The 26,126-nt window shown below is 39.0% G+C and overlaps 1 protein-coding gene across 2 annotated transcripts; it reads right to left on the bottom strand.

Annotated features, from left to right (window-relative positions):
• Nucleotides 1-7,110: 7,110 nt before the first annotated feature.
• LOC131147167 (bifunctional dethiobiotin synthetase/7,8-diamino-pelargonic acid aminotransferase, mitochondrial-like) lies at nucleotides 7,111-24,350 on the bottom strand. Of its 2 annotated transcripts, XM_058096941.1 has the most exons (6): nucleotides 23,478-24,350; nucleotides 22,404-22,574; nucleotides 21,096-21,357; nucleotides 20,774-20,854; nucleotides 10,392-10,512; nucleotides 7,111-7,315 (listed from the first exon to the last, which is right to left on the bottom strand). In XM_058096941.1, exons 1-6 carry the CDS (start codon nucleotides 24,239-24,241, stop codon nucleotides 7,149-7,151), a joined length of 1,566 nt encoding a protein of 521 aa, XP_057952924.1. In that variant the 5' UTR covers nucleotides 24,242-24,350; the 3' UTR covers nucleotides 7,111-7,148. The 2 variants fall into 2 exon arrangements, with proteins under 2 accessions (XP_057952924.1, XP_057952925.1); XM_058096942.1 differs by lacking the exon at nucleotides 7,111-7,315 and having other exon boundaries at nucleotides 10,454-10,522.
• Nucleotides 24,351-26,126: the final 1,776 nt, after the last annotated feature.

The following is a 26,126-nucleotide window of genomic DNA, read 5'->3' on the forward strand; positions in this document are numbered from 1 at the left end:
GGACTCAAGTAAGGGCCGTGTGGCATCGTGAGAAGATGTCCCTCGACAAGTCAGTCCAAATCTCAACGTCAGCCTGCAAGCACGAGCCACTAGGTGAGTCTCAATACTCAGAAAAAACGAGGAACAAAGGAGGAAAAGGAAAAATATGATACCACACAAGCAATATATCCACATACACGGAATAAGGCCAAACAATCGGGGGGATATTCACAATCCAAGGCAACAAAACACCATAATGAAAAGGACTACTTGTATATTATTCCAATTCAAAGAGAATAAACCATACAGACGTTAACACAGGATAATTCATACAATTCATTCTAAAATCCCTAGAGAGAATACAATTCTAGCAGTATCTTCTCCCCCTTTTCCCAATTACCTGTCACCCCAACATCCTCCCCCAATCATTTTATCGACGTATCATCGATAGTTGTGGAAGGCCTTCTTACATCTAATGATGTTGAAGCTGATGTCGTGTCATTCGAATTTTATGAAATCTTCAATTTTTTGTAGAGGACAGCTGAATGTTTTCTGCCTTTTCCCAAAGATTCTCTTCTTCCCCCAGCCCAATCCAATGAACCAGATATTTTGTTGTTGGCGACCTAACATGGACGGACTTTGTTGCCAATGCTCTCCTGGACATCTTTGTTTACAGGATACCTTGGAATTGTGATCTCCTTATCTTTTGTCGGTGAGAATCTGACGTCCTCGTGTGGAATGACTGTAAATGCGTACATGAACACGGGATGGACTGGTCGCCTGTGGATTTTCATCCACTCTGGTGTCAAGCCGATAAGATGCATTGTCCCCACCTTCTCAATCAATTTGAATGGACCTTCCGTAACGGCGTAAAAGCTTTTATTTGCCGTTTGAGAAAATCGAATGTCTGCAGCACTTTTAAAAGACCAGATCTCCAGTAGTTTCAAAAGTTTGGTCGTCTCCCTTTGTAGCCCATTCTCATGCGCTTCGATGTTTTCAACTGAGTCGTGGTTGGTGGACTTCGATGTTTTGCCAACCAATTCTTTGTGAATGGGATGCTTTCAGGCACTTTTCCTTTGTATGGACCATCGAGAATGTGCGGGAGTGTTGCGTTGTTGAACTGTCACAATCTCTCAAAAGGGCTTGATTAGTCACAGAAGATTTCATAAGAAGTTAAAACAGAATTGTGCCGGCTCCAGTAAAGCTAACCCAATTCTTCTGATGAGTAACAAAATGTCGCAAGTAGTATTCTTTCCAGCATCCCATTAAAACGTTCGGTTTGACCATCTGTCTGCGGGTGGTAGCTGGTGGACAGATTAAGGTTTGAACCCATCAACCGAAAGAGTTCACCCCAAAATCCCCCAGTGAATCTGACATCCCTATCACTAATTAGGCTTTATGGAACACCTCAATATTTCACCACATGCTTGAAGAATAGCTAAGCTGTCTTCTCTACTGAACATGGCTTCGAGACTGGTACGAAAGTTGCATACTTTGAAAACCAGTCAATCACCACCAAAATTGTGTCATACTCCTTTACTTTTGGCAATGAGGAAATGAAGTCCAAAGAGACACTCTCCCATGACCTGGCAAGAACAAGCAATGGCTCCAACAAACCTGAGGTCTTCTTTCTTTCTACCTTGTCTTGTTGACAGAATCAAGCAAGCTTTAGTATAACTTATCACATCATCTTGCATATTCAGCCAATAGTACCCCTATGTAATCAATGCATGAGTTCTTCGCCATCCCGGATGACCAGCCCACAATGTATCATGGCACTCTTTTAGTAAGGTTTTCCTCAAGTTTCCAGCTTTGGGCACATAGACTCTCCTTCCTTTACTCGTTATTAGTCCGTCTTCCACCCAGAATTGTCGTGTCTTCTCTTCTTCTATCAGTTTGCTCAGTGTCTGCGCCTGCTGGTCCGTACTTAAATGTTCCCTGATAAGATTCCTCAAAGGTAACGTCACTCTACTAGTTGATAAATGACTTATGAGTTTCAATGCTGCCAATTCGGTTTTTCTGCTTAAAGCATCAGCCACTTCATTCATCTTCCCTACTTTGTATTCAAAATCAAAATTAAATTCAGCTAGCTTCTCCTGCCCTTTTTACTCTCTTCTTGAATTGGAGGGCTGAAAGCAACTTCCTCTCATCAAAATTGTTGTAGGTTGCGGGGACCACACAAGGTGTATCTCCCATTATCACAAGACAATCCGCAGCAGGGATCGGCATTGAGCGTGTCACTTTAAGAAAATTTATCCCCAATACCACATCAAAGTCATCGAGGGGTGCCACGGTGAAATCAATTGTTCCAGACCACGACCCCATTTGGCAGGCTACTTTAGGCGCCACTCCCACCGTGGTTAACGCTTGAGAATTCACTGTTTTCAACTTCCCCACATCCTTATCTACTTGTAATTCTAACCGTTGGGCTTCTGAATCAGCAATAAAATTATGGGTGGCCCCTATATCAATCATGGCCTTGATTTTCTTTCCATTCAACAGTAGATCAACGTACATTAAGCCCTTCTCCTGCGACTTGTTGGTAACTACTTGACGCTCTAATGCCCCCAAAAATCTCAATGCTCCCACCATATTATGTTGTTCTTCTGGGGTTGTTGTTGGGGTTTCGGTTTCCCCTCGAAGGGCCTTTAGAGCATTCAAAGCCTTTCGTTCAGGGCACTCCGCCACTCGATGTGGTCCCATATAAAGAAAACATGAGACCGGCAACCGACACTCTCCACCACCTGTTCGTCCACCCCTCCACTCCCTATTCATGGGCACTCTTTTCTCTTTCCAAGAACTATTTGTCTCCCTGTCCCTTCCCTCATTTGTTGGCTTATACACTTTATTGGGCTTGGAATCATTATCGGCGGACGTGGAGAAATTTCGCTTCCCAAAATTGTCTGAAAAATCATCCAACCGTTCAACAGCAACAAGGGCGGAAGAGATATCACTAGCACCTTGCCAGCGCAGTTCATTCTTTGGCCATGTCTTCAAACCCCGGAGAAAATGAAATAGTCTATCTAATTCAGTCATGTCTATAATGTCCAACATCAAGGCCTGATAATCTCGTACATAACTCCTTATTGAGCCGGTTTGTTACAATTCCATTACTTTGCACCGAGCTATGTACTCCACATTTTTTGGGTAGAATTGGGTCTTCAATGCCTGTTTCAACCCCTCCCAAGTGTTAATGACACACTTATTGTGCAGAATATCATTCCATTTTGTTTTCCACCACAATTTGGCATCCCCAACTAGGTACACGGTTGCCATATTTACCCTGTCCACTTCTAAATCCACTCATGAGCACATGAAGTAGTGTTCCATATCAAAGAAGAAATCATCTAGTTCGTTTGCATCTCGCGTACCCCCAAAACTTTTAGGTTCCAATACCTTCAATCAAAAACCCTCACTTGGATCTACAATTGGCCTTCGGGCTATCTGTGCCACTGCATTCACTTTCACCGTCATCTCTTGTAAATCCTTCTGAACCTGGTCCACAGCACTTTGGACATTGCCCATCTCCTTCAAATCTTCCTTCAAAGCAGTAATGGACTCCTTAACATCTTCTGCAAGGAAATCAAAATTTTCCGTTAGCTCCCGTAAGGAGGCCTCAAGCTCTACTGGCTCTCCTCGTTGGGATGAAAGAGATGGCAATATGCCCTCAATATGTTCTAGTCTACTCTCAAAGGCTTCCAACTGCTCGATACTCCTTTGGAAGGCCTCAAGTTCTCTTGGCCTTTTCTCCAAGGATTTCACACGTGGAATGAATTTTTCAAGTTCCTCAAGTCTCCCTACAAATTTTGATACCCCATAGAGATTTTCTCTAGGGTTTTCTTCAGCAGCCTCAAGCTCCGTTGGCACGCCTTTCTCTTTTATCAATGTTGCCAGCAACCCTTGGAGTTCACAGCACGTTGTCTCCAAGGTTACAAGTTTTGTCTCAAGCGCCTCAATGCGCTCCACTTTTCCCGACTTGTTTCTCATATTACCACTCATGGTGCTCGCACACACTGTGCTCTGATACCAACTGTCACAGACCCCCAAAATGAGACTCAAGTAAGGGCCGTGTGGCACCCGTTGAGAGCTCTCCCTCGACAAGTCAGTCAAATCTCACACGTTCAAGCCTACAAGCACGAGCACCAGATGAGTCTCAATACTCAAAAAAAACGAGGAACAATCACACGAGCAATATATTCACATACACGGAATAACGCCATAACAATCAAGGATATCACAATCCAAGGCAACAAAACACCATAATGAAAAGGACTACTTGTATTATTCAAATCCAAGAGAATAACCATACAGACGTTAACACAGATAATCATATATTCATCTCTAAATCCTTGGAGAATACAATTATCGCAGTATCTCTCTCCCTCTTTTCCCCATTACATTGTCACTCCCTAACACTTAGCCTAATAAAGATGTTTGACAAATTCGTTACTCAATGTTATTTGTTGAAGATAAACAACACATGACACAAGTGTATTGGAAGACATCAATGCGAATTACTCTCTGAGTTGCAATCCTATGACTCATTTTGTTGATCAAGTTGTTGCCTTTGCTACAGCTTTGAGAAAAAAAAAAAGTGAATAACCATTTTTTTTATAACCGACAAAACTGGGGTGGTTGGGCCCTTCGGACCCTTATCTCCTTGCCAAACCCAAGGTGAACTGACCACGCCTACCATAACCAGTACTAGCCCCAGGTATCCAGAGATGACCCAGCGGGGAATCAAAACTAGGACTTTTTTCAGTCCCTCATCTGCCCTTATCACTGAGCCATACCCTGACTGGCCCCACAAAAAAAAAAGTGAATATTGGAAGGATACTAGTGAAAAAATATCAACTCCACATGAGACACCTCCTGCCTTACCAAGCCGCCTAATTCAACACGAGCTTAACCTTTTCTAGTTGACTGTGTTGTGGACAAAAGACACTCCTATCACAATTGTCCCCCAAACACTTGCATTGCAGAGACTTAATGATTCAGAAACCAAGCTTAAGAATGGAGACAGTTGTGCATCCATTTGAGTATTCATGGGATCAGGATGAAGAGGAAAAAGTTAGCTAACATGCATTTCCAATTTAACTCGAGGTCAAGGCTTTTTTTTTCTTCCACTACAGTTATTGATGCAGTAGGCATGGAGAAGCTTCTAATTCTATTTTCGCTTTTTATTTTTGGTATTTTAATTAGGATCATATCCCGAAAATTTCACGATATTTTATTTAGGAAATTTAATATTTTAGTTTATTTAGGCTTCTAAAAATATTTTTCTCATCCTCCAAGCACTATAAGCCTATAAAAGGCACCTAAGTAGTAGTTCTAAATACCGGTTATTGTGTCAGACATTGGTCCCACATCGTTATGTCTTGGTGCATCACTTTGCAAAGATCCCACCTACAAGCCAACAATTGTGTTTCTCTTGCTTTTCATGCATGAGAAAGATAAAAATTTGAGAGCTTAGAAAAGGAATTATATTGAGCTAAAAAGTACTGAATACTGCAAAATATAGCATCAAAGGATTCTTTAATATCGAGAAAAAAAATTTATGGAACATTTTAAAAGGTAGTTAACGAGTAAACATTACAATAAAAATATGCTAGAAATATCTGAACCACTAACCCACAAAGATTTAAGTCCACAAATATGCATTTAGAAGAATGATGAAATTAGAAGCAATGTAACCAGGCCCCCAAATTTGCTCCAAAAGCTGGAATTTAAAAGATTTAGTATCATTTTGTTCTACAATGATCTGCAACAAAGTGCGCGTACCATGGTTGCTGGAGAAAGCCAGTATAAGATGATGGTGCTTGTGCTTCCATAGCACCCAAAGTGTCACCATGATAACATCCTTTAAGAGCTAGGACCTGAATGGGGACAAATTATTCAGTGACTAGCTCCATAATTACCCACAATAACAAAATTCGTTATGTTTGTCAACAGCCCCAGATTTAAAAATATAAGCATGTTATATTTCTATTTTTTTTTTCTTATTGAAAATTTTGCAATAAAAACCAGAGAGCAGTCAAAAGAGTTTAGACCAGGTATATTCTAGAGCAATGCCCAGTAATGTCAATCCAGCTAAACTGTACTTAATGTTACTTTTATAAAGCTTCTCCATTTTTTATTATTCTTTTTTTAAGAAAAGACTTCTCCAATTCAACAAATATATTTATACACATTGCAAAATAAGGAGTGGAAACATTAGCATCTTTAAAATTTTGGATTGCTTCAGTACTAATCTCCAACCTTACTAGCTAAAAGCAAAGCATTTTGTAAAAATGCTCCAAATTTGAAGTGGAAGCAAATAACCAAAAGCACCAATGATTTGTACTCTCTAGTTTATATTAGCATGTGTAGCCATCTTAGTCATTATTGTAAATAGGTATGTTCAAATTGGATCATAGAAAAGTAAATTAATTGAAAGCTTATAAAAACAGTTTGCATAGAAGAAAATCATCTAGTTGGACAGCTAGGATCAGAGGAACAGGGTCATTACATATTATACATCTAATGTATCAAAATAACTGGATGTAGTACTAGAAAAACCTTTGAAATTAAAAGCCATGGAATCACTTGATCTTATTAAATTTTGAGGAATTCATTCCTAAGAAATAAGAATCATTTAGTCAGGGCTTCATGATGCATTACATGCGAATGATAATTGACAAGTCACAAGCATGATACGTGCTTATGGATCCACATAAACAATTCATTATCCTAACCAAATGTTTGAGTGCCTAACAACAGTCTTTACTTGTTTACTCAGTGTCTGCATAAAGGACAAGGACAGAGCAGGGTATCAGCAGATGCAATATGTAAGACATGTCATGCAAACATTAGCTCGCTAGAACGCACCATTCTCACTACTAAGTACCAATCTGAAAGAAAGATGAAACTTTAAAGGAACAGATGGCTCCATATGAAGTCACAAACATAAGAGAACTTATTTATTCTAAAAGAACCCACAGTTTCAGAATATGCAAGCGCACTGTAAATATAACACCGGGTAATCCCACTACTAAGGACCAATCTGAAAGAAAGATGATACTTTAAAGGAACAGATGGCTCCATATGAAGTAACAAACATAAGAGAACTTATTTATTCTAAAAAACCCACAGTTTCAAAATATGCTAGTGTATTGTAAATATAACACTGGTTAGCAGTGAAATCCCACCCTAAGCTCAATACATTTTTCAACCACATTAGCTTTGGAAGTATCACAAAGGATTTCATGATCAAAACAGAATTTTCGAAAAGCCATCTTGAGGGCAATTTCAATTGCCGTAGAGCCATTATCCGAAAAAAATACCCGAGAAGCCCAACCTGCACATGGAATTACATATTTAAATCAGATGGTGCGTGGCACATCTCTAGACATACAGAGTGAGGCATAAAAAATTCAAAAAAAAAAAAAAGGAAAAAATCAAAACAACTAGTAATCACCATACAACAAAATGGGAAAAATATACACATTATAATCTAATCAAAAAGTTATAAAATGTGCCACCACATTGATTTATTCTTACACTGCAAAAGATTTAAATATTAGATATTTAACACCTCCCCAAAAGTAATCAAAAGAAATATGTAGAAGGTTACATCATCTTCTCAACAAACAAAATCTGCAAACGTCAACTATTCACTCAACCAACTAACAAAATATTTCAAGAAGAGCATAAACTGTTCTTAAAGAAATCAAAAGATTTAACTCTATCAAAGTATTTAACACTATCTTAGAAGTATCCTCAACAAAATAAACATTTTAAACAAAGACGACATCTTCACCTTCCAAAAAAAAAAAAAGCAGAATCTTCTATCAGTTATTATTTCATCCAAGTCGAGAAATATTTTAAGAGCAGAAAAAAAAAATCAATTTAACAAAATAAATTTCCAACTCTCTCAAAGTATTTCTTCATTTCATCCAAAAAATAAAATCAATACACTTTCGCACAATGTAATTAAGAGTAACTTGGCTTTCATGCAAATGGATTGGGTGATCATATTGGAGCTAGAGTTTCTCGTGAAATCCCATGGAAATTTATTTCAGTGGTATACCCCCTTTCTTTTTCCATGCATCAAAAATAAAATGGGAGATGGTTCTCAGGTTCCTTTTTGAGAGAATCTTTGGCTTGGGGAGTGTTGTTTTTTAGTTGTTTTTCCTTCTCTCTTTTGTCTAACTTTGCATTATAATATCTTCGTATTTATTATTTATTGCAACTGTGTTTCCTGGGATTTTCATTTTTGAAGGAATCTTAGTGATAGGGAGGCTAAAGAGCTTTATTTGCTTCTTAGTTTGCTAGAGTCATTTCCTTATTACTATTATGGCAACATAAAGATTTGGAGTTTGGATGCTTTTGATGTATTTCTCTTGTATATCTTTTTACTCTCATTCGATCCACTCTTCTCATTCTTTTCCTCTTGTTAATCATTTGTGGAAAGCAAAGATTGATTCATAAGTCAAGACTTTTGTGTGGATGGTCATCCTCAATAGAATTAACACCATAACTCTGTTGCATACTAGAAGACCTTATATGACTATATCTCCTATTGTGCTTGTGACGTGTTACGCCAGTGGCGAGACTCATGCTTGTCTACTTCTTCATTGTTCAGTCACCTAGAGTTTATGCGATGCAATTCTGCAATCTTGACTTAAATTTCTGCATATATCAAGTGATGTTATTTATGCGTGCTATGGGTATTTCTGTAATTTCGGAATTTTGCGGCTCATTTTGGTCAAATCAACTTCAGGGGCCTTTTTTGTAAATAATATTCAAAGGGGTACTTCTGTGATGAGATTTATTTTTTGGGGCGCTTCAAAAGATAAGTAGTTTTTAGAGTGGGTTATGCACAAAATTGGAGTTGGCTCCTCTTTGAAGCCTTGAGGCTAGTATAATAGGAGCCTTTAGCCACCTTTCCAGAACGTTTTTGGCATTTATCTTTCAGAAGATTTATCTCCAGAGCTCAGCTCCAGACAAGCTAGGGTTTTGGAGGCTTGGGTTTTGAGGATTCGACCCTGCGGTGCCTATCAGTCCCTCCATTACCGTAAAAGGTGCAAGAGAATAGCAGAAAGCTGCTGTTAGCCTGTTACCATTCTGAAACAGTGCCAAAACAGGTACTGATTCAACGATTAAGTTGGTCTTGTACCTAGAAATTGTCATATTTTCTGAACTGAAATTCACAGCAGTAATCCCTTTATTATTTTGCTGACTTAGTAGTTATTTGAGTCAAAGAAGGCAAAACACTATTCTGAGATCTCAGCCTTTATTTCTGAATTTTTCTTCCATTTTTGGTTTGATTAGAAAGTGTCAGGTGTGCCTTGGTTCTTTGTGAGCATTTGTTTCAAAAGCTAAGGGTGCTACACTTAGCTAAGCTCTTTCTATCCCATGTTTGGTGCAACCACAATATGGAATTGGACAGGCCAAGGGCAGATCCATACCCCATGCATATGGACTAGCGCAGGCCGGTCCCCAACAGCAATCTAATGCTTAGGCATCTTGTCGGTAAAAAAGTCAAAGAGAAAATTCCACTCACGTCCTTATCTTATCCCTAATATATGGCAGACCAAATACGACACAGGATTATGTGCATAAACACTCCAGTCCAGTCCTGCAACTTAGACTGTGGAACAAGCATCAGATTTGTTCATGGCTTTAGGATTTTCTTTTTTTGAGGGGGGGGGGGGGGGGGGGGGGGGGGGGGGGGGAGATCACATTTCAACTATTGATCTGATCTGGGATGGGATTGTCTTCTTTGCCATTGTTGGTTTTCTCATCATGTTGCTTTGGCAGTGTGGCTTCTTTGGCATGACAAGAAGACATTGTTAGCCTGATTATTCTTTCTTTTTCATGCATATACATGTTTTCTTCTTTCTTTTTGTTTTTCTATTTATCCTCCTTGTGTATTCTTCCTTCTCTTAATAAAGTTTCTTATAATCTGAAAAAAAAAAAAAAAAAAAAAACAACAACAACAACCATTATGTACATGGCTAGCATACAGAGGCAAACCTGGAAATTTAAGATCCTTAACAATTAACACACCTGTCACCATGCAACAAAAGAACTTAAAAATTAAGGAGCATGAACTGGAAGGTAAGCTTCCAGGGTGAACTTTACAATATTCTCTCATTGGAAGTAAAGCAAAACTTTATGTAACAAAAGAAAAAGCTCTAAGAAAAATGTACAGCGTAAGAACATAAGAGGTACAGAGTCTTTGCAGCTTAAGATATCTTTGATTCATCTTACAACTAAAGAGAATAGTATATTCAAGAAACATAGACACGGTTTTTATAAATCACTTAAAAAAACCTCCAGTACCTGAAAAATGATTCAAGTTCAAAAGGTGCACCAGTAATTGATAAATTTTTCATCATAAAATTTGGAATGCAGCAAAATTAACTAACCTTTCCCTACTCCTTCAAGCAAAAGCTCTGCACATTCTAAAGCTGGTTCATAAACATTCTCAGGGAACATTACGTGCCCAAATCTTGCAGCAGCATAGCCCATATTTTTAGCAAGCTCAATCTGAAACCACCTAAACAAATAATTACAGTAAACAAAAACATACAAATGAAAGCAACCATAAAACAAAATTGGGAAGGAATGGGAAATGATGCAAGAAAGCAGATATATAATTATTAAATCCGATGATAAATACTGCAAATGATATCGTTCAAAATTTCCAGGCTTGACTACTGTCATTGGTTATTGCCTTATTGGTTAGTGGTATTTTTTTTAATATCAAACAAAAAATTCATTGATAGGGAAAGAATTTACAAGAGGGAGAATGAGAAATCTCCCAATAAAATCTGGGACAAATCAGGAAAAAAAAAATCTAAACACAACAAAGAGAGAAAACAATCAAGCAAGTTCCTCCAATCTCTTTGTAAATCCAGAAAACTGGGAGCCCTAAAAATTCCAAACCTGACACACCACAAAGAAGCCATGTACTGAATCTTTTTCAACACAAGTACCCAGTTTAACCTCTTCCCAGAAAAAATCCATAGATTGCGCTCCAACCATAATCCCCATAAAACTGCAAATATGTGACACTTCCACAAAGCTGCCCTATCCTTCCTTCTTCTGAAACCTGCAAAGGAGGTGACCAACAAATCTTCCACCAAAGAAGAGCAAACCCAACTCTCATCCATGATACCAAACAGCTTGTTTCAAATCCTTCAAGCAAATTACAAAAGCAGATGAGATGCTGTCTTAACATAAGGAAAGAGAACCTTCAAAGGTCTCCTGACCTGCAACAAGTTATTGGCATTAAATTTGTTAAGCACCACCAGCCATTTAAAAGCCGTAATTCTTGGGGGATCTTTGACCTTCCAAAATAATAGGATAGAGAAGAAAAGAAGAGTTGGAGCAGGTCAAGAATTCAAAGAAAGATTTGCAAGAAAACACCCTCGACTTATCCAAAGACCATGAACGAGCATCCCTACCCAAGGACAGGTTGCAATTGTTCAATAAAGGCAACAAGGATGACAACTGCACCATCTCCCTATCGTTCAAAGGTCTCCTGAAATTCCAAGAATCCAAAGAGCTACTCAAACTGCTAACAAAGAAAGAAATAACTTTATTTGGCTTAGAGCTCAATCTATAAAGACGAGGGAAAGATGTGGAAAGAGAAGCATTCCCAAGCCAACAGTCTTTCCAAAAACGAATCCAGGAACCCCTCCCCACCTCAAATTTAGGGTAACGAGTGAAAAGAGAATAAATCTGAGAAATAGACCTCCATGGACCCCAAAGAACATATCAAACTAGCATTGGTATCCCAACCATTCTCATCGAACCAAACTTTCTTCTTATAACTCTATGCCAAAGGGAAGTATCTTCTAGGGGAAACGCCATTCCCATTTAGCTAAAAGGACAATGTTCTTAGACACCAAATTAACAAGACCTAGCCCCCCTCCTTTTAAGCCTTACAAACCTCCACCCAGCTCACTTGGTCCCTTTGACTGCCCACACCAGACCACAAGAAATATCTCATGATTCTCTCAAGCTTAATAGCAATTCCCTCTAGAATCTTAAATACAGACGAGAAATACAATGGAATGCTAGAGAGACAAGCCTGAGTAAGAATTATTCGACCCCTTAAAGAGAAAAGAGCCCCCTTCCAGCCATCTAATCTCTGTCACCCTTCCCACTATCAGATTCCAAAAATCTGCCACTGCCAAACCAAGCCCTGAACCTCATAACCCTATGCATATCTGCCACTATAGGAGGGTCCCTCTCACCACCGTAGGCCTGAATAGAAAATTTCTGGACAACACTGCCAGTTCAGAACCATAAGAAACCCCTGAATTTTTGAAAAGGCAGCATCATTGTTGCCCACAGACTTTGGCGATCAATAGCCTCTTGAAACCCCATCACCAAAAGCCCAACATGCACCCTCATGCACTGTCCGAAGGCTGATAGTCCCAAGTGCACACACTAGCGCATGAAGTTCATTAAGCCCCATTTTTTAACTGTCCCACATGTCCTGAATCCCTCTATAAACCACAATCCACAATATTAAGTTGCAGATCACGGATTTAGTCCAAAGATCCAACCTTATTAATCAATCACTCGCGACACTTCAATAATGTTCCCCTTGAGGCCTGAACAGAAAAATTCCGGACAACATTGCCAATTCAGAGCCAAAAGAATCCCCTGCAATTTTGAAAAGGCAGCATCATAGTTGCCCACAGATTTCAGCAATGAATAGCCTCCTGAAATCCCATCGCCAAAAGCCTGGCATTCAGACATGCACCCTCAGGACCCAACCAGAGGCTGATAGCCCCCACTGCACACGCTAGCATATGAAGCTTCATTAAGCCTCATTTTTATCAGTGCCACGTCCTGAATCCCTCTATTAACCACAATTCACGATATTAAGTTGCAGAGCATGGATTTTGGTCCAGAGATCTAACCTTTTTGATTAATAACTCGTCACACTTCATTAAAGTTCCCCCTGATGCCCTTTCATAAAATTTTCTTCACTGGTCATAAAAATTAAAAAATAAATAAATAAATAAAAATTTAATGCTCTCAAAGGCTACTTGTCACTATTAATTGGGGTTGCAGCAGTGCTCTATCAATGTGTTTGTGATTTGTCTCATTTGTTTATCCTTTTTGTTGATTCGTTTTGTTTGTGGGTGTTGGGATGGAGTCCATGAACCCAAAAAGCATGTTTCCCTTATCAATGATGCAATTCTACAATCTCAATTTAAAATTCTATTTATGTCAAGTGTTGATATTCATGGGTTCTAGGGGCATTTTGTAATTCCAGAATTTGGGACTTAGTTTGGTCAAATTAGCTCTAAGGGGGGTCACTTTGTAATAGTCAGGGGCATTTTGTGATGGAAGTTATTTTTGGTGGGGCTTCAAAAGTTTCTAGAGGGAACCATGTGCAAAATAGGAGTTGACTTCTCTTGGAAGCCTTATGCCTAGTATAAATAAGTGTCTTCAGCCACTTCACCAGGAGGTTTTTGGGCATTTATCATTGAAAAGATTTCTCTCCAGAGCTCAGCTCCAGACCAATTAGGGTTGTCAAGATCTAGAGGCTAGGGTTTTGAGGATTCACAATTAGGTTGATTTTAAAAGATAATTACTACACTATTTCAGATTAGTCAACAATATAATTCTGTCCGAAACTGATTTTATATTGATGTACATGAAAATTTTATTGATGTAGATTCTTTAAACATAAGAAATTAACAATAAAAAATATAGGAAGAGCTTATTTATGAAAAATTACTTTTATTTTAATTTTTAAAATTAGATGTTGATTAATAAAAACTAAAGGTTGATGAGTTCACTTGTAAAGAATAAAAGGATACATTTGTTAGAATCAAATTAAGGTTATTAAAATCCAAATATCTTTTACGCTACTTGTACTTTTATATAGTATAGGCTATAATATCAAGCTATTATGCTATCATTTATTGTGACAAGCCTTTGAGTCTTTTACTGAGTGGTGGCCTGACACCTAACCCACAGGCCTAGGGGAAAACGAGTAAGCGCTTATGATCCTTTGTGAGTGTTGCAGGGGTGAAGAACAGTGCTGCAGGTGACTCTTTGGATTTCCTCAAGAAAAATAAAGGCAGCCCCAAAACCTTTGTCAATAGTACATCCTATGACCTCCCCAATGGATTTGAACCATTTCTCAATAGTACAGCTCCTGTGTGCTCTTGCCCTCATTGTGGCAAGCCTTTGAGTCTTTTACGATATGGTGGCTTGACACCTAACTGATAGGTGAGGTGAAGACAAATAAGCGCTTATGATCCTTTGCAAATTTTGTGGGGGAGAAGAGCAATGTTGTAGGAGACTCTTTGGATTTCCTCAAGCTTGATAAAGGTAGTCCCAAAACCTTTGTCTCATTTGAGGATGTCTGGGTGGGCCTTAACTCAAGCCTTGGAGCTACAGAAAAGGGGACCTTTTTCAGCTTTGCAATCCCACTTAACCGCTCAAAGTCCAATCCCAACACTTTTTCTCCCTTTAAGCTTCATGATGGTCCTTTGGAAGTTGCCAAAAAGCTAGTCCACTTTGGGAAGGCTGTCCCCATACAAGACTTCCCCCCACAGGGAGCTGCAGCTCAAGAGGAGATGGTCTTGGAAAGGGAACCTCCTAATTGTCCAAATGATACTGGAATACTAGCCCTTGTCCCAGCCCCTAGTACTTGCTATGACACTTTGGTGGCCTGACACCTAACCCACGGGCCTAGGGGAAGACGAGTAAGCGCTTATGATCCTTTGTGAGTGTTGCAGGGGTGAAGAGCAGTGCTGCAGGTGACTCTTTGGATTTCCTCAAGAAAAATAAAGGCAGCCCCAAAACCTTTGTCAATGGTACATCCTATGACCTCCCCTATGGATTTGAACCATTTCTCAATAGTACAGCTCCTGTGTGCTCTTGCCCTCATTGTGGCAAGCCTTTGAGTCTTTTACTATATGGTGGCTTGACACCTAACTGATAGGTGAGGTGAAGACAAATAAGCGCTTATGATCCTTTGCAAGTTTTGTGGGGGAGAACAGCAATGTTGTAGGTGACTCTTTGGATTTCCTCAAGCTTGATAAAGGCAGTCCCAAAACCTTTGTCTCATTTGAGGATGTCTGTGTGGGCCTTAACTAAAGCCTTGGAGCTACAAACAAGGGGACCTTTTTCAGCTTTGCAATCCCACTTAACTGCTCAAAGTCCAATCCCAACATTTTTTCTCCCTTTAAGCTTCATGATAGTCCTTTGGAAGTTGCCAAAAAGCTAGTCCACTTTGGGAAGGCTGTCCCCGTACAAGACTTCCCCCCACAGGGAGCTGCAGCTCAAGAGGAGATGGTCTTGGAAAGGGAACCTCCTAATTGTCCAAATGATACTGGAAGACTAGCCCTTGTCCCAGCCCCTAGTACTTGCTATGACACTTTGGGTGCCAATCCCAATTTCGAGGATTTGGTTGATAGGCCCAATTTTGAAACTTTGAATGACTTGGACTCAAATAGCACTCAGATGCAGGTATCTGTTTGGGTCCTTCGGAAGCTGAAATCGGTAACCAAAACCATATGCATGTCCTTTGAAGGGTTTGATGATAGAGCCTTACTGCTGTTTGAGGATATTGAAAGCAAGAGAAGAGAGGATTTGGGAAGCAATCATAAAAAAAACTGTGGGAAGCATCAGAAAGTTGGATACCACTAGGGAATTAAAGCACTTGGAATGCACAGTGAATTGGAAAAACAAGGGGATGCTCAAAAATGGAAGAGGCATGCAGCAGTCGAAGCCTTTGTGTTGAATCATGTTAAGAAAAATCATTTCCTGGAACGTGAGGGGTCTCAATGACAAAGTTAAGAGAAGCGTAATCAAGTCCTTTCTTAAAGATTGGATGGGTGACGTGGTGTGCTTGAAAGAAACTAAGGTGGAGACAGTGGAGCCGAGAAGCCTATAACTAGATATCCCTTCGAATAGGAGGTAGCTCAAGGGGTATTCTAGTCTTGTGAAAGCCTAGTGTTGTGGAATTGTTGGACCACTCCGTAAACTCCTTCCCAGTCTCTTGTTTGTTTCAAAAGCACGAACGATAACTTTCTGTGGATTTTCGTAGGGGTGTGTGGCCTAGGCAAAGGACCCCCTAGGTCTCCTTTTTGGAATGCGCTCTTTGGGATAAGGAGTAGATGGGATGCTCCTCAAATTATTGGAAGTGATTTCAAAATGATTGTATATCTGCATGAAAGAAGTGGGGGTAGCCTTGAAACCAGTATCATGAGAGAATTCCTTCGCTTTATCAATGTGAATGCCCTTATTGATCTCCCTCTCATTGGTGGCAACTTCACTTGGCCCAACTCCAAGGAGCCACCTTCCTTTTCAAGGATCAATAGGTTCCTAATTTTGGTTTAATTGGAACTTCATTTTCCTCACATGATTCAAAGGTTTGAGTATATGTGGAATAAGCATGATGGTTTTAGGGAGTCGGTGAAAACTTGGTGGTCTTTTATTCTAGTCATGGGGATGGCTAGTTTTGTGCTCATCTCAAAGCCAAAAGGAATAAAAGAAAAGCTTAAAATATGGAATGGAAACACCTTTGGGAATGTCCAAGCGAAGAAGATTGTTATCCTTAATGGCATCAAAGAGATTGATGAGCAAGAATTAATCCAAGGTTTTAATAATAATCAGAGAGCTAAAAGGGTTATGCTTAAGTAGGAATTGTACAAGGTTATTAATCTTGGAGGCAGAAATCTAGAGCTCCACGGCTCAAAAAGGGGAACCATAATACAAAATTCTTTCATCGGATAGCAAATGCTCACCGTAGAAGTAACACCATTTTCTATATTGAAATTGGAGAAGTCACCTTAACCAGGGAAGAGGACTTTAGAAAATGTATTTTTGATTTTTATAAATACCTCTATATTGAATTCGAGTCTTGGAGACCTAGAGTGGATGGGATCAATTTCAAATCCCTCAATTCCTCCGCTTAAGAGACCTTTTGAAGAAACAGTACTCCAAGCTATTAAAAATTGCAATGGAAATAAAGTACCTGGGCCCAATGGTTTCTCCTTGGCTTTCTTCCAGACTAACTAGAGCCTCCTCAATCATGACTTGTTAAACATGTTCGAGAAGTTCCATAGATCAGGAAAATTTGTCAGTTGCATAAATAACACCTTTGTAACTCTTGTTCCAAAGAAAGTTTAGGCTGCTAGCATCAAAGATTTCCGCCTCATTAGCTTGGTGGGAAGCATTTATAAAATCATTGCCAAAGTACTTGCTAAAAGGTTCAAAAAAGCAATACCGGAAGTCATTGGTTAGACAAGTATCAAGTATCAACATGCTTTTGTGGCTGGACAACAGATTATCGATGCTGCCCTTATTGCAAATGAAGTGGCGGAAGCCTATCTAAAGGAGAGAAAAAGGGGAATAGTGTGCAAACAGGATATGGAGAAAGCATTCGATCGCGTCAACTGGAATTTCATTCTTTATCTTCTCAGGAAATGCTTTGGTGTAGTTGGATTACTCACTGTATCAAAACCTCAAGCTTCTTAATACTAATTAATGGTTTCCCTTCAGGGGAATAGCGTGCAAACTAGATATGGAGAAAGCATTCAACCATGTCAACTGGAATTTCCTTCTATATCTCCTCAGGAAAAAGGGCTTTGGTGTGCTTTGGTGCAGTTTGTTGCTCAAAGTATCAAAACCCCATGCTTCTCAGTTCTTGTTAATGGTTGCCCTTTTGATTTCTTTCGCTCCTTGAGAGGCTTGAGACAAGGAGATCCCTTGTCCCCTTTTTTGTTTATTTCCTCATGCTGATTAAAGCTATAGAAGGAGGGATCTTTGGACGTCTCAAGGTGGGCAGAAATGGAAGGATAACAGAACTTTCTCATCTTGTTTTCACAAACGATACTATTATTTTTTGTGAAGATGATCCCCTCCCCTCCATATCCTTTACCTCTGATGCATTTTGTTAGGGTTTGAGACCGTCTCAGGCCTAAAAGTGAACATTGGCAAAAGTGGGCTTATTTCAATTGAGGAGAACACAAGGGACTTTCCTTACTAGTTTCTTGGGTTGTAAGATGGGAACCTTTCCCGTTAATTGCCTTGGTCTCCCTCTTGAAGCCAAATTCAAAGATAAAGGAGTCTAGGACCCTATTATTGAAAAGTTTGAAAGGAGATTAGTAGGATGGAAAAGAAATTTTTTTATCAAAAAGACGCACACTGACACTTATCCAAAGCCCTTTGACAAATCTTCTAAGTTACTTCACGTGTCTGCTTCTCTTACTAGCCTCAATTGCTAGGAGATTGGAGGGAATTCAGAGAAGATTTCTTTGAGGAAGCTAAGGGGAAGAGTTTAAATACCACCTTGTTAGATGGAGAGTGGTCAAACAACCCATTTGTTCAAGAGGTCTAGGGTTGAAATCCCTTCTCGCTTTCAATAAAGCCATCCTCAGGAAGTAGTTATGGAGGTTCATGAAGGAGAAAGACGGCCTTTGGTGGAATATTATTGTTTCTAAATATGGGCTATAGTACAATGATTGGACAACAAACAACGGAAGAGGTCCCTATGGAGTGGGTTTTTGGAAATTCACTAGGAAAGGATGGGATGATTTTTTTAATTTGTAACTTTTCAATAGGGGAATGGGGCCAATGTACTATTGGCATGATGTGTGGCACGAGATCCATAATCTTAGAGCTGCATTTCCTTCCATCTACAACTTGGCTTGAGACAAAAATGCCCTTACCAATCATCATCTCCAAATCGCTGATCAAGGAATTTTTTGGGACATTCCTTCTACAAGGAACATGGTAGATTGGGAACTTCACACACACTCCGAATTCTATAGATTTTTATACAATTTCCATCACCAAAATATCCCAATGAGCCCAAATGGGAATTTGATCAAAAATGGCGTTTTCTCTGTTAAATCTTTTTATAGGATGTTAAATCTTTTTATAGGAAGCTCTCACCATTGAAAACAAACTGCAATAACTCCCCTTGGATTCACATTTCGAGGACAGCAGCCCCTCTAAAGGTTGCCTTTTTTGCATGGGAGTCCGTACATGGAAATATTTTAACCCTCGACAATCTACATGGAAAAAGGGCTTACAGTCAGGAATCGGTGTTTTCTCTATATGGCCGATGTATAATTAGCCAACCACATTCTTCTCCACTGCCCCTGGACAAGGACCATGTGGAATTTGGTTCTTCCCTTGAATGGGCAGCAGTGGGTTACAGCAAATTCAGTTGGAGGGGAGATTTGGGCTTGGAAAGGCATTAGAGCCACAAAGAAGAAGTGAAAGGCTTTGAACCTCATCCCTCTTGCCATATTTTGGTGGTCTTGGAAAGAAAGAAATAAGAGAGCCCTCAAAGATTCATCTACTCCGCTTCAGACCTGCAAAGCCCAATGGTCTATTGCTATCTCCATCTGGCTTAGTGGGAACATTGTTAATGATCATTTTGTAATCCTTGATGTTAGTGACACTCTACAAGGTGGTTGATGTTTTGTACCACGGGTCGGCATCCCCTTGATGCCTTAAAATAATAATATATTTTCTTTTTGCTGATAAAAACAAATAGTATATATCATATTATAACATTATGTCATAATATAATATTGTATATTATTATACTATGACATTAATATATATTTTTATAATGGCATAATATAAGTATATATCATTCAGCATCTTATAAGTAGAGATAAGCATGTCCTAACTACTACTTAGAGAACTTGTTTAAGAGATTTTTTATAAGTACTTATGCACATTTGGTACATAGAAATGGAATGGAATGGAATGAAATCAAATTTTTTGCTTAGTTCCTAAATGTTATCTATTTAATTTTTTATTCCATTCCATTTCCACCTCATTCCATTCTGCAAACCAAATATGACATTAGAGTTATAAGTATTTTTCCTACAACGAACCACACGCTACTTATTTACAACAAATACTTCAAAATAAATTATTTAAGTACCTATTAAGTGGTGCCAAACAGAGGCCTAAAGCAGAGGCCACAGGGCAAAGGAGAGAGACCGCAACAGGATGGAGACACTGCTATTGCTCAACCTAGTAGGGGCACACAGACTATGCCAAGAGGCTGGAGCCAACCACCACATGGTCAGCGAGACATCCAAGAAACAGGGGATAGGAGAGAGAGAATTCTATTTCAGATAATTTGATGATTGATATGTTACTGGATTTTATGCTAGATTTTCAGGAATGTCTGTCATATGGATACTTGGATGTTTGGATACTATTGGTGTTTTTGGATGCTTTCTCTTTTGGAACACATCAGTTACGTATCTTTAATGAATGACTTACTGCTTCATGGATATCTATTTGTTTGTATACTTCTCATGCATTTTTTTTTTCTTTTTCATGGGTCCATGGATCCATATTTCATACTTAAGGAAACTGACTATTACTCCACCTAGTTTCCTCATTCTCTTTGTTTGCAATTGTTGAAAACCCAAGTGAGCTTACCGTTTTTGAGATGCCAGAAGATGTAGAAATATTAACAAACTTTTGTCCTCAGTCACCCAAATGGCTTGTATATTGAAGGGAAGTCTTAGTTACTGAATTGACCTATACTTTGCTATCTTTGAAGACAACGGTTTGTCATCATCAAAAATGGAAAGATTGTTGGCCCTAAGAAATACATTGCCCTCGGCAACAAATTAACTTGCGAAGAAAGCACTATAGGTGGAAAAATCTATAATGATTACAGGCAGGAATGACAATAAATTCTTACAAACACAAGACGAGTGATTTGACACAGTATGCAAGCATATTAATAATTGTGCTGTCCTACATCTTATATAACTAAAGAGAAGACCTGTAAAGTAGCATCAGGTCCTTGAGTCCACCAACTAGCGCATGCATCAAATTGTTGAGTGATGACATCACTATTTCGGACCTACAATGGAAACTGTAATTAATGGCACCTTAAAGAACTTGGAAGAAAGACATTGGCAATGTCATACATATACCCAGAATCAAAAGACAAAATCACATTATCTCTCATCAAAGTGATGATATTAAATGATGCCCTCTCAATTGATCAAAACAGCTTCAAATTTTAAAGCAAATAATTGCTATTGACCAAATATAAGTAAACCACTTCAAAACAGTGCAATTAAACACCTCACGACACTAACCCTGTGGACTGCAAAGTTTTCACCACAACGTGAATCAATTACGGTAACGATTTCTTTATGTACAAGTTTGTGCTGAGTGAACGGCCACCACAAGATATCTTCTGCCTTTCTTGGCATGTCTTGCAACTTTTGTATTCTTTCAAAATGAGTAGACAGCATTATTTCCTTAAGAGAACTAAATACATCATGAGAATCATCAAACCACTCCATCAGGTCATTTGATAGATCTTGTGGAATACGCGGCAGAACAAGCACAGGCACCCTAAAAAAACAGGGAAAAAAAAGGTTATTCAATAAATAACTATAACATAAATTTTTCGGTGCATGAGAAACAGGGAAAATATGGAGAATATTGCAGGCCTAATTTATTTCTTTTGTTTCTACAAGTTGCCTCTTGCAGCTTAGTTTATTTCTTGTGCATTTCATTTTTTCTCTAGGACATGCTGCCCTCCAACTTGCACTTGTCCTTTAAAAAATATCTGTAGTTGCTTCTTCACAAAAATACCAAGCCCACCAACCAGGAGAAAATGCATAATAACTTTATGCTTTTTCGACAATAAGCCCCCCTTATCTCATTGGAGTTTCACAAAAGAAAAAATGGACGCAAAGACAAATATTATTTTTTTGTTGGAACAATGCCACCTCCTTCCCCCAAAACAATTTTGCAGGAGCAATTCACTCCTGCAGCACAAGAAGTACCGAACATTGCACATTGAACAGAAAAAGTAGTTGAGTATTCCGAACCCCAGTCAATGTTTTGTTACACTGAAAAGTCTTTTCTTAGCAATCCAAACTGTCCTTCCCACTGCCCATTCTTTTTACAAGAACGAAATATGGAGCTTTAGCCTGTCTGGTATAACTTCAAGAGATGCAACTGACCGCACTCCTGAGCCCAGATTGTGGCAAGCTAAAAGTTTGAGCTGAACCTACTTTGCCATGAGAAGAGAGAGACAGGAATAATAGATGACAAACAATCCTTTCAATCAGCCAATTCATAGAGTTAAACACAATGATAACTTTGGCCAAATTCTTCCATCAATCTCCTTCCCAATAGCTTCCATTATATTTTTTAAGAAAAAGCGTGCTCTAATGCTAAAAGACCCCAAGGCCCAACCAACATGATCAGGCAAATAAACTCTAATTGCCCATGCAACTTCCCATGTTTTTTTGGTGCTGGGGGTATGCTACTCTAGTAGTTGAAGGGGACACATTGCTCCAGATACAGTTTTTTTTTTTTTGCAAAATTTTAATTAAATAAAGGGGCTACAATCAAGAGATCAAAATTTCAGAGGAGAGGACATTCGTTACTTGTTTCGTAGGTAAGACAACAATGGCACTTCATTCGCTAGGCCATGATCTTCAAAAACAATAGCAGCAACATCATAACCTCGAAGATTTAAACTCTCATATGCTGAAATTGTCCCAGAAATACCACCCAGCTGCCCATCTCCAACAAGAATAGCCGGCAAGCGGAAAGGTCTGAAAACATGTCAAAAAAGAACTAAATAAATTTTTTTAAATGAAATTAACTTTAAAAATTCTGCATAAATGGAAGAAACATAAGAAACAAATATTTTACTCAATCATAAAATCTATTTACGCGTTCCAGCCAGCCATTCATGCAAATAAGGTGGCAATTTTTTGAACAATTTCTTGTCTGAAATCTATTTTAAAGCAATTTAGATTGACCAGCTTAGAAGTTTGATTTAGCCCCAAAGCCCATTTCATACATGTGAACCAGTTTGTCAAAGAACATAAAAGAACTAGATTACATTTAATTATTTGCAGGCATACAGATGATACACACTCACTACACGTGCTGCAAATGCTCGGAGTGCTCAACCTCAAGCTCTCATGTAAGAGGCTCCTTTTTATGGCTGCTAGAGGTGAATTATATGGACAAATCAAGCTTACAGACCCCACCCGTGCAGATAGGGAGGGAGGGCAAGGAAAATGTTCTAGAAAGAGGAGAGCAGTGGTGACTATCCTTCTTACCCAATATTTGCCAACGGAAAATTCAGTGGCTACTTCCTATTCATAACTAGATTGAATTAGGACCCAAAAGTAAACAGATAAAAATTTCAGCAGAAAACTCTCAGCTGAAAGTTTGTTCTTTGTAACCTCAGCTAAAAATTTGAGAAATACTAGACTAAAGATTCAAAAAGTTCATGCATTTTTTAATATTTCCTGTAGAAATGAAAAGGTGCGTCTATGTTTATCTTACAGACTCTTTCTTATAAATAAACAAGCGATGTGTTACTATCCAAACTACTGAAAAATAGTTTAGATTCAAGGAAACACTTCAATGTTTGATACCTCTAGAGCATCCATTTCCTCTCTACACAATAAATAAATTACGAACAGGGGGCAATTGGCACATACCGATACAAGTCACACTGAAGAGATCCCGAGGGCCCCGGACTAGCAACACCTCCAGCAGTCTCAACTACACTCCATACATCCACCCTACTGCTCTTACTCTCATTTTCCAAACCTATTCCCAAACACTTTCGCAGCATCTCAATTACCAGAGAGTCCCCTACAACCGCACCTTCCCTTTCCACCGCTAAATGCGGTGATATGGCCTCTCTCCATCCATACATAGTCTTACAAATCAACTCCGAAGCCGCCACTTCCCCACTATCCTCCCTGCCATGCAACTTACTCTCCTCATACCACCCCAAATCTCTCATCCCACTGTCGCCGGCGCCTCCCAATTCGGACTCAACTCGACCCAACACCGCCTCCGCAGCGGCGTCCGACGCTTTGAGGACGTGATTCGAAGCGAAGATAGAGATAAGCGGCTTACGGCGGCGAAACAGTTCGGACACTTTGCGGAAGACGAAACGCGAGTCCGAGTCGGCGGGGAAGCCGGTCTGGACGGGTTTAAGGTAGATGAACTTGGTGGGGGATGAGGAAGGAGAGAGAAGAGCGGAGGCAGCGAGGCCGGTGGAAACTAGGGTTTTTCCGAGGCCGGTGTTGGCGCCCCAGACCGAGTAGATGGGGTGGGAGAGAGTGTACTCCAGTGGCGGTGAAACGGCGGTGCAGAGAGACTGACGCAGGAGGCCGAGGCGGAGGAAGAGGGTTGCGGAGGGGATGATACGGCGGCGACGGGGAGTGAGGAGAGCTGAGACCGGAAGGAACATGCTGAAAATGAAACCAACGGGACAGATGAGGTAGAGGAGGGAGTAACGGAGAAATTATGAAAGGAGCAGCCCTTCTACGCTCGCAGAGGGCCAGGAAGAGGGATTTCCCGCTTCGTCTCCGGTCAAAAATTGTCCCTCCATTTTTGAACATCAGCCAACAAAATCCCAGCGTAAACAAGGGTAAAATAGTAAAACAGTGATGGACCGGTTTTCACTCGAAAGTAAATTAAAGAGGCTTCAAACCGCTGCCTTGGCATTTTCAATGGTTCTCTCCGATTTCCACTTTTTCACTCTCATCGTTGATCTGTAGCAATTATTAATTGGCAAAATGCTTATTTTTAAAAAGACTGAAATGTTAAGTTAGTACTTATATTTTAGATTTATATTTTAAAAATCGAATAATATTAAAAAGATTAAGCAGATTGGATGAGAAGTAGATGTAGCTCACAATTGGCCAAACCACTATAAAAAATCACGAGTGCTTCTCTTGATTATGATTTATTTATTATTGCTTTTTAGGATGTGACTGAGTTATTTAATGACCTCATCTATTCTTTAATTGAGCGATTGTATAATTTAAACATTATCTTTTTTAAGGTTCAATTTAGTTTGAAATTATTAGAACTGGTCAATTTTTTAAAACACCCAATTCACTCTTTTTGATATTCATAATTAACGTTGTACATAAAAGATCTATGGGAAAAACCCCAAATAAAAGCAAATTAAGTTTTACAATATATTTACTACAATTTTTAAATCATAAAACCAAAAAATTCAACTAAAAAGTTCTCTCTAGTTTGTTCACTTCGAGACAAAAAAAGTTCCTTCTAATTAGTTCACATTTGAAGAACTTGCAAAATCAACCCCCATGTGTCACCCAATTCTAGGACAAAAGGGCAAATTCAAAGGAAAAATTAGAACACGTGCAAGGTCAATTCAATAATAAGGGCTATTACAATAATTTGCATTCATCAATAAACATAACGCCTTCGCTTTATTAATCATATAAGATAATTAATATCAAATTCAAATTCTCATACAATATTTCATCTCTTCGTGTGTAAACATATTAGCATTAATACAATATTTCCCATTCACCAAACCAAAATGGGGAAAAAGGGTCTCTATAAAAATATAAAGTTACTTGCGCAATTGTACAAGTGAAATATTCCTGTTTGTAATTACAACTTAGTTGAACACTTTCTTTAGTATGTTATCATTTGTGTGCAATAAGGCTACAATAAATCTTTGAGAAGAAAGAACTTCATGGTAGGCAATATACCCCCACCAAACTACTAGAAAATATATTGTGACTATAGGCATGTTAGAATGGTATCATGAGCAGAAAGTGATGATGATGATGATGATGATGATGATGATGATGAACACAAAGATTATGAAACCCTAGTCTTGATACCCAATCTATCGAAACAAATTAACCATGGAGATATTTTGATGCCCATTTTTGACTGGGCCCTATTTATACTAACTAGCATGCACAATAATAATTTTAAATCTCTTTATGTACATTATTACATAGCTTTAATTGTTTTTTTTTTTTTTTTTTTTTGCCCCTCGGACAATTTGAGCCTTTTCGGGTTAAGCTAGTCTATTTTGGGCTAGCATAGCCTTTTGGGTGTTTTCGTATAACTTGAAGGGCAAGGAAGCAATTTTCCTTACTGCCAGGGGCACTCTCGAGATTTTCAATTTTTTAAACCTAGCATTTTGCCAATAAATAGGGGGGCTAAGATGGGTGAGAGAACACATAAGAGGTGACACAACATATACTTTGGGAGATAAGGCAAAATAGAGAGAGTTTTTGCATGCATAAAAACCTTAAAAGGAGAGAGGGAGTTGAGTGGAGTAAAAGAGAGAGAGAGAAGAG

The sequence above is a fragment of the Malania oleifera genome, unplaced genomic scaffold (assembly GCF_029873635.1).
Source record: "Malania oleifera isolate guangnan ecotype guangnan unplaced genomic scaffold, ASM2987363v1 ctg378, whole genome shotgun sequence".
NCBI classification, from domain to species: Eukaryota; Viridiplantae; Streptophyta; class Magnoliopsida; order Santalales; family Ximeniaceae; genus Malania; species Malania oleifera.

Coding starts and splice junctions, on each gene's coding strand:
- LOC131147167 (XM_058096941.1), bottom strand. CDS start 24,241: ATGTTCCTTCCGGTCTCAGCTCTCCTCACTCCCCGTCGCCGCCGTATC. Junction 22,575..23,477: donor CTTCAGTGTGACTTGTATCG/GTATGTGCCAAT, acceptor ACATGTTTTCAG/ACCTTTCCGCTTGCCGGCTA. Junction 7,316..10,391: donor GCTTGAAGGAGTAGGGAAAG/GTTAGTTAATTT, acceptor TTCCATGTGCAG/GTTGGGCTTCTCGGGTATTT.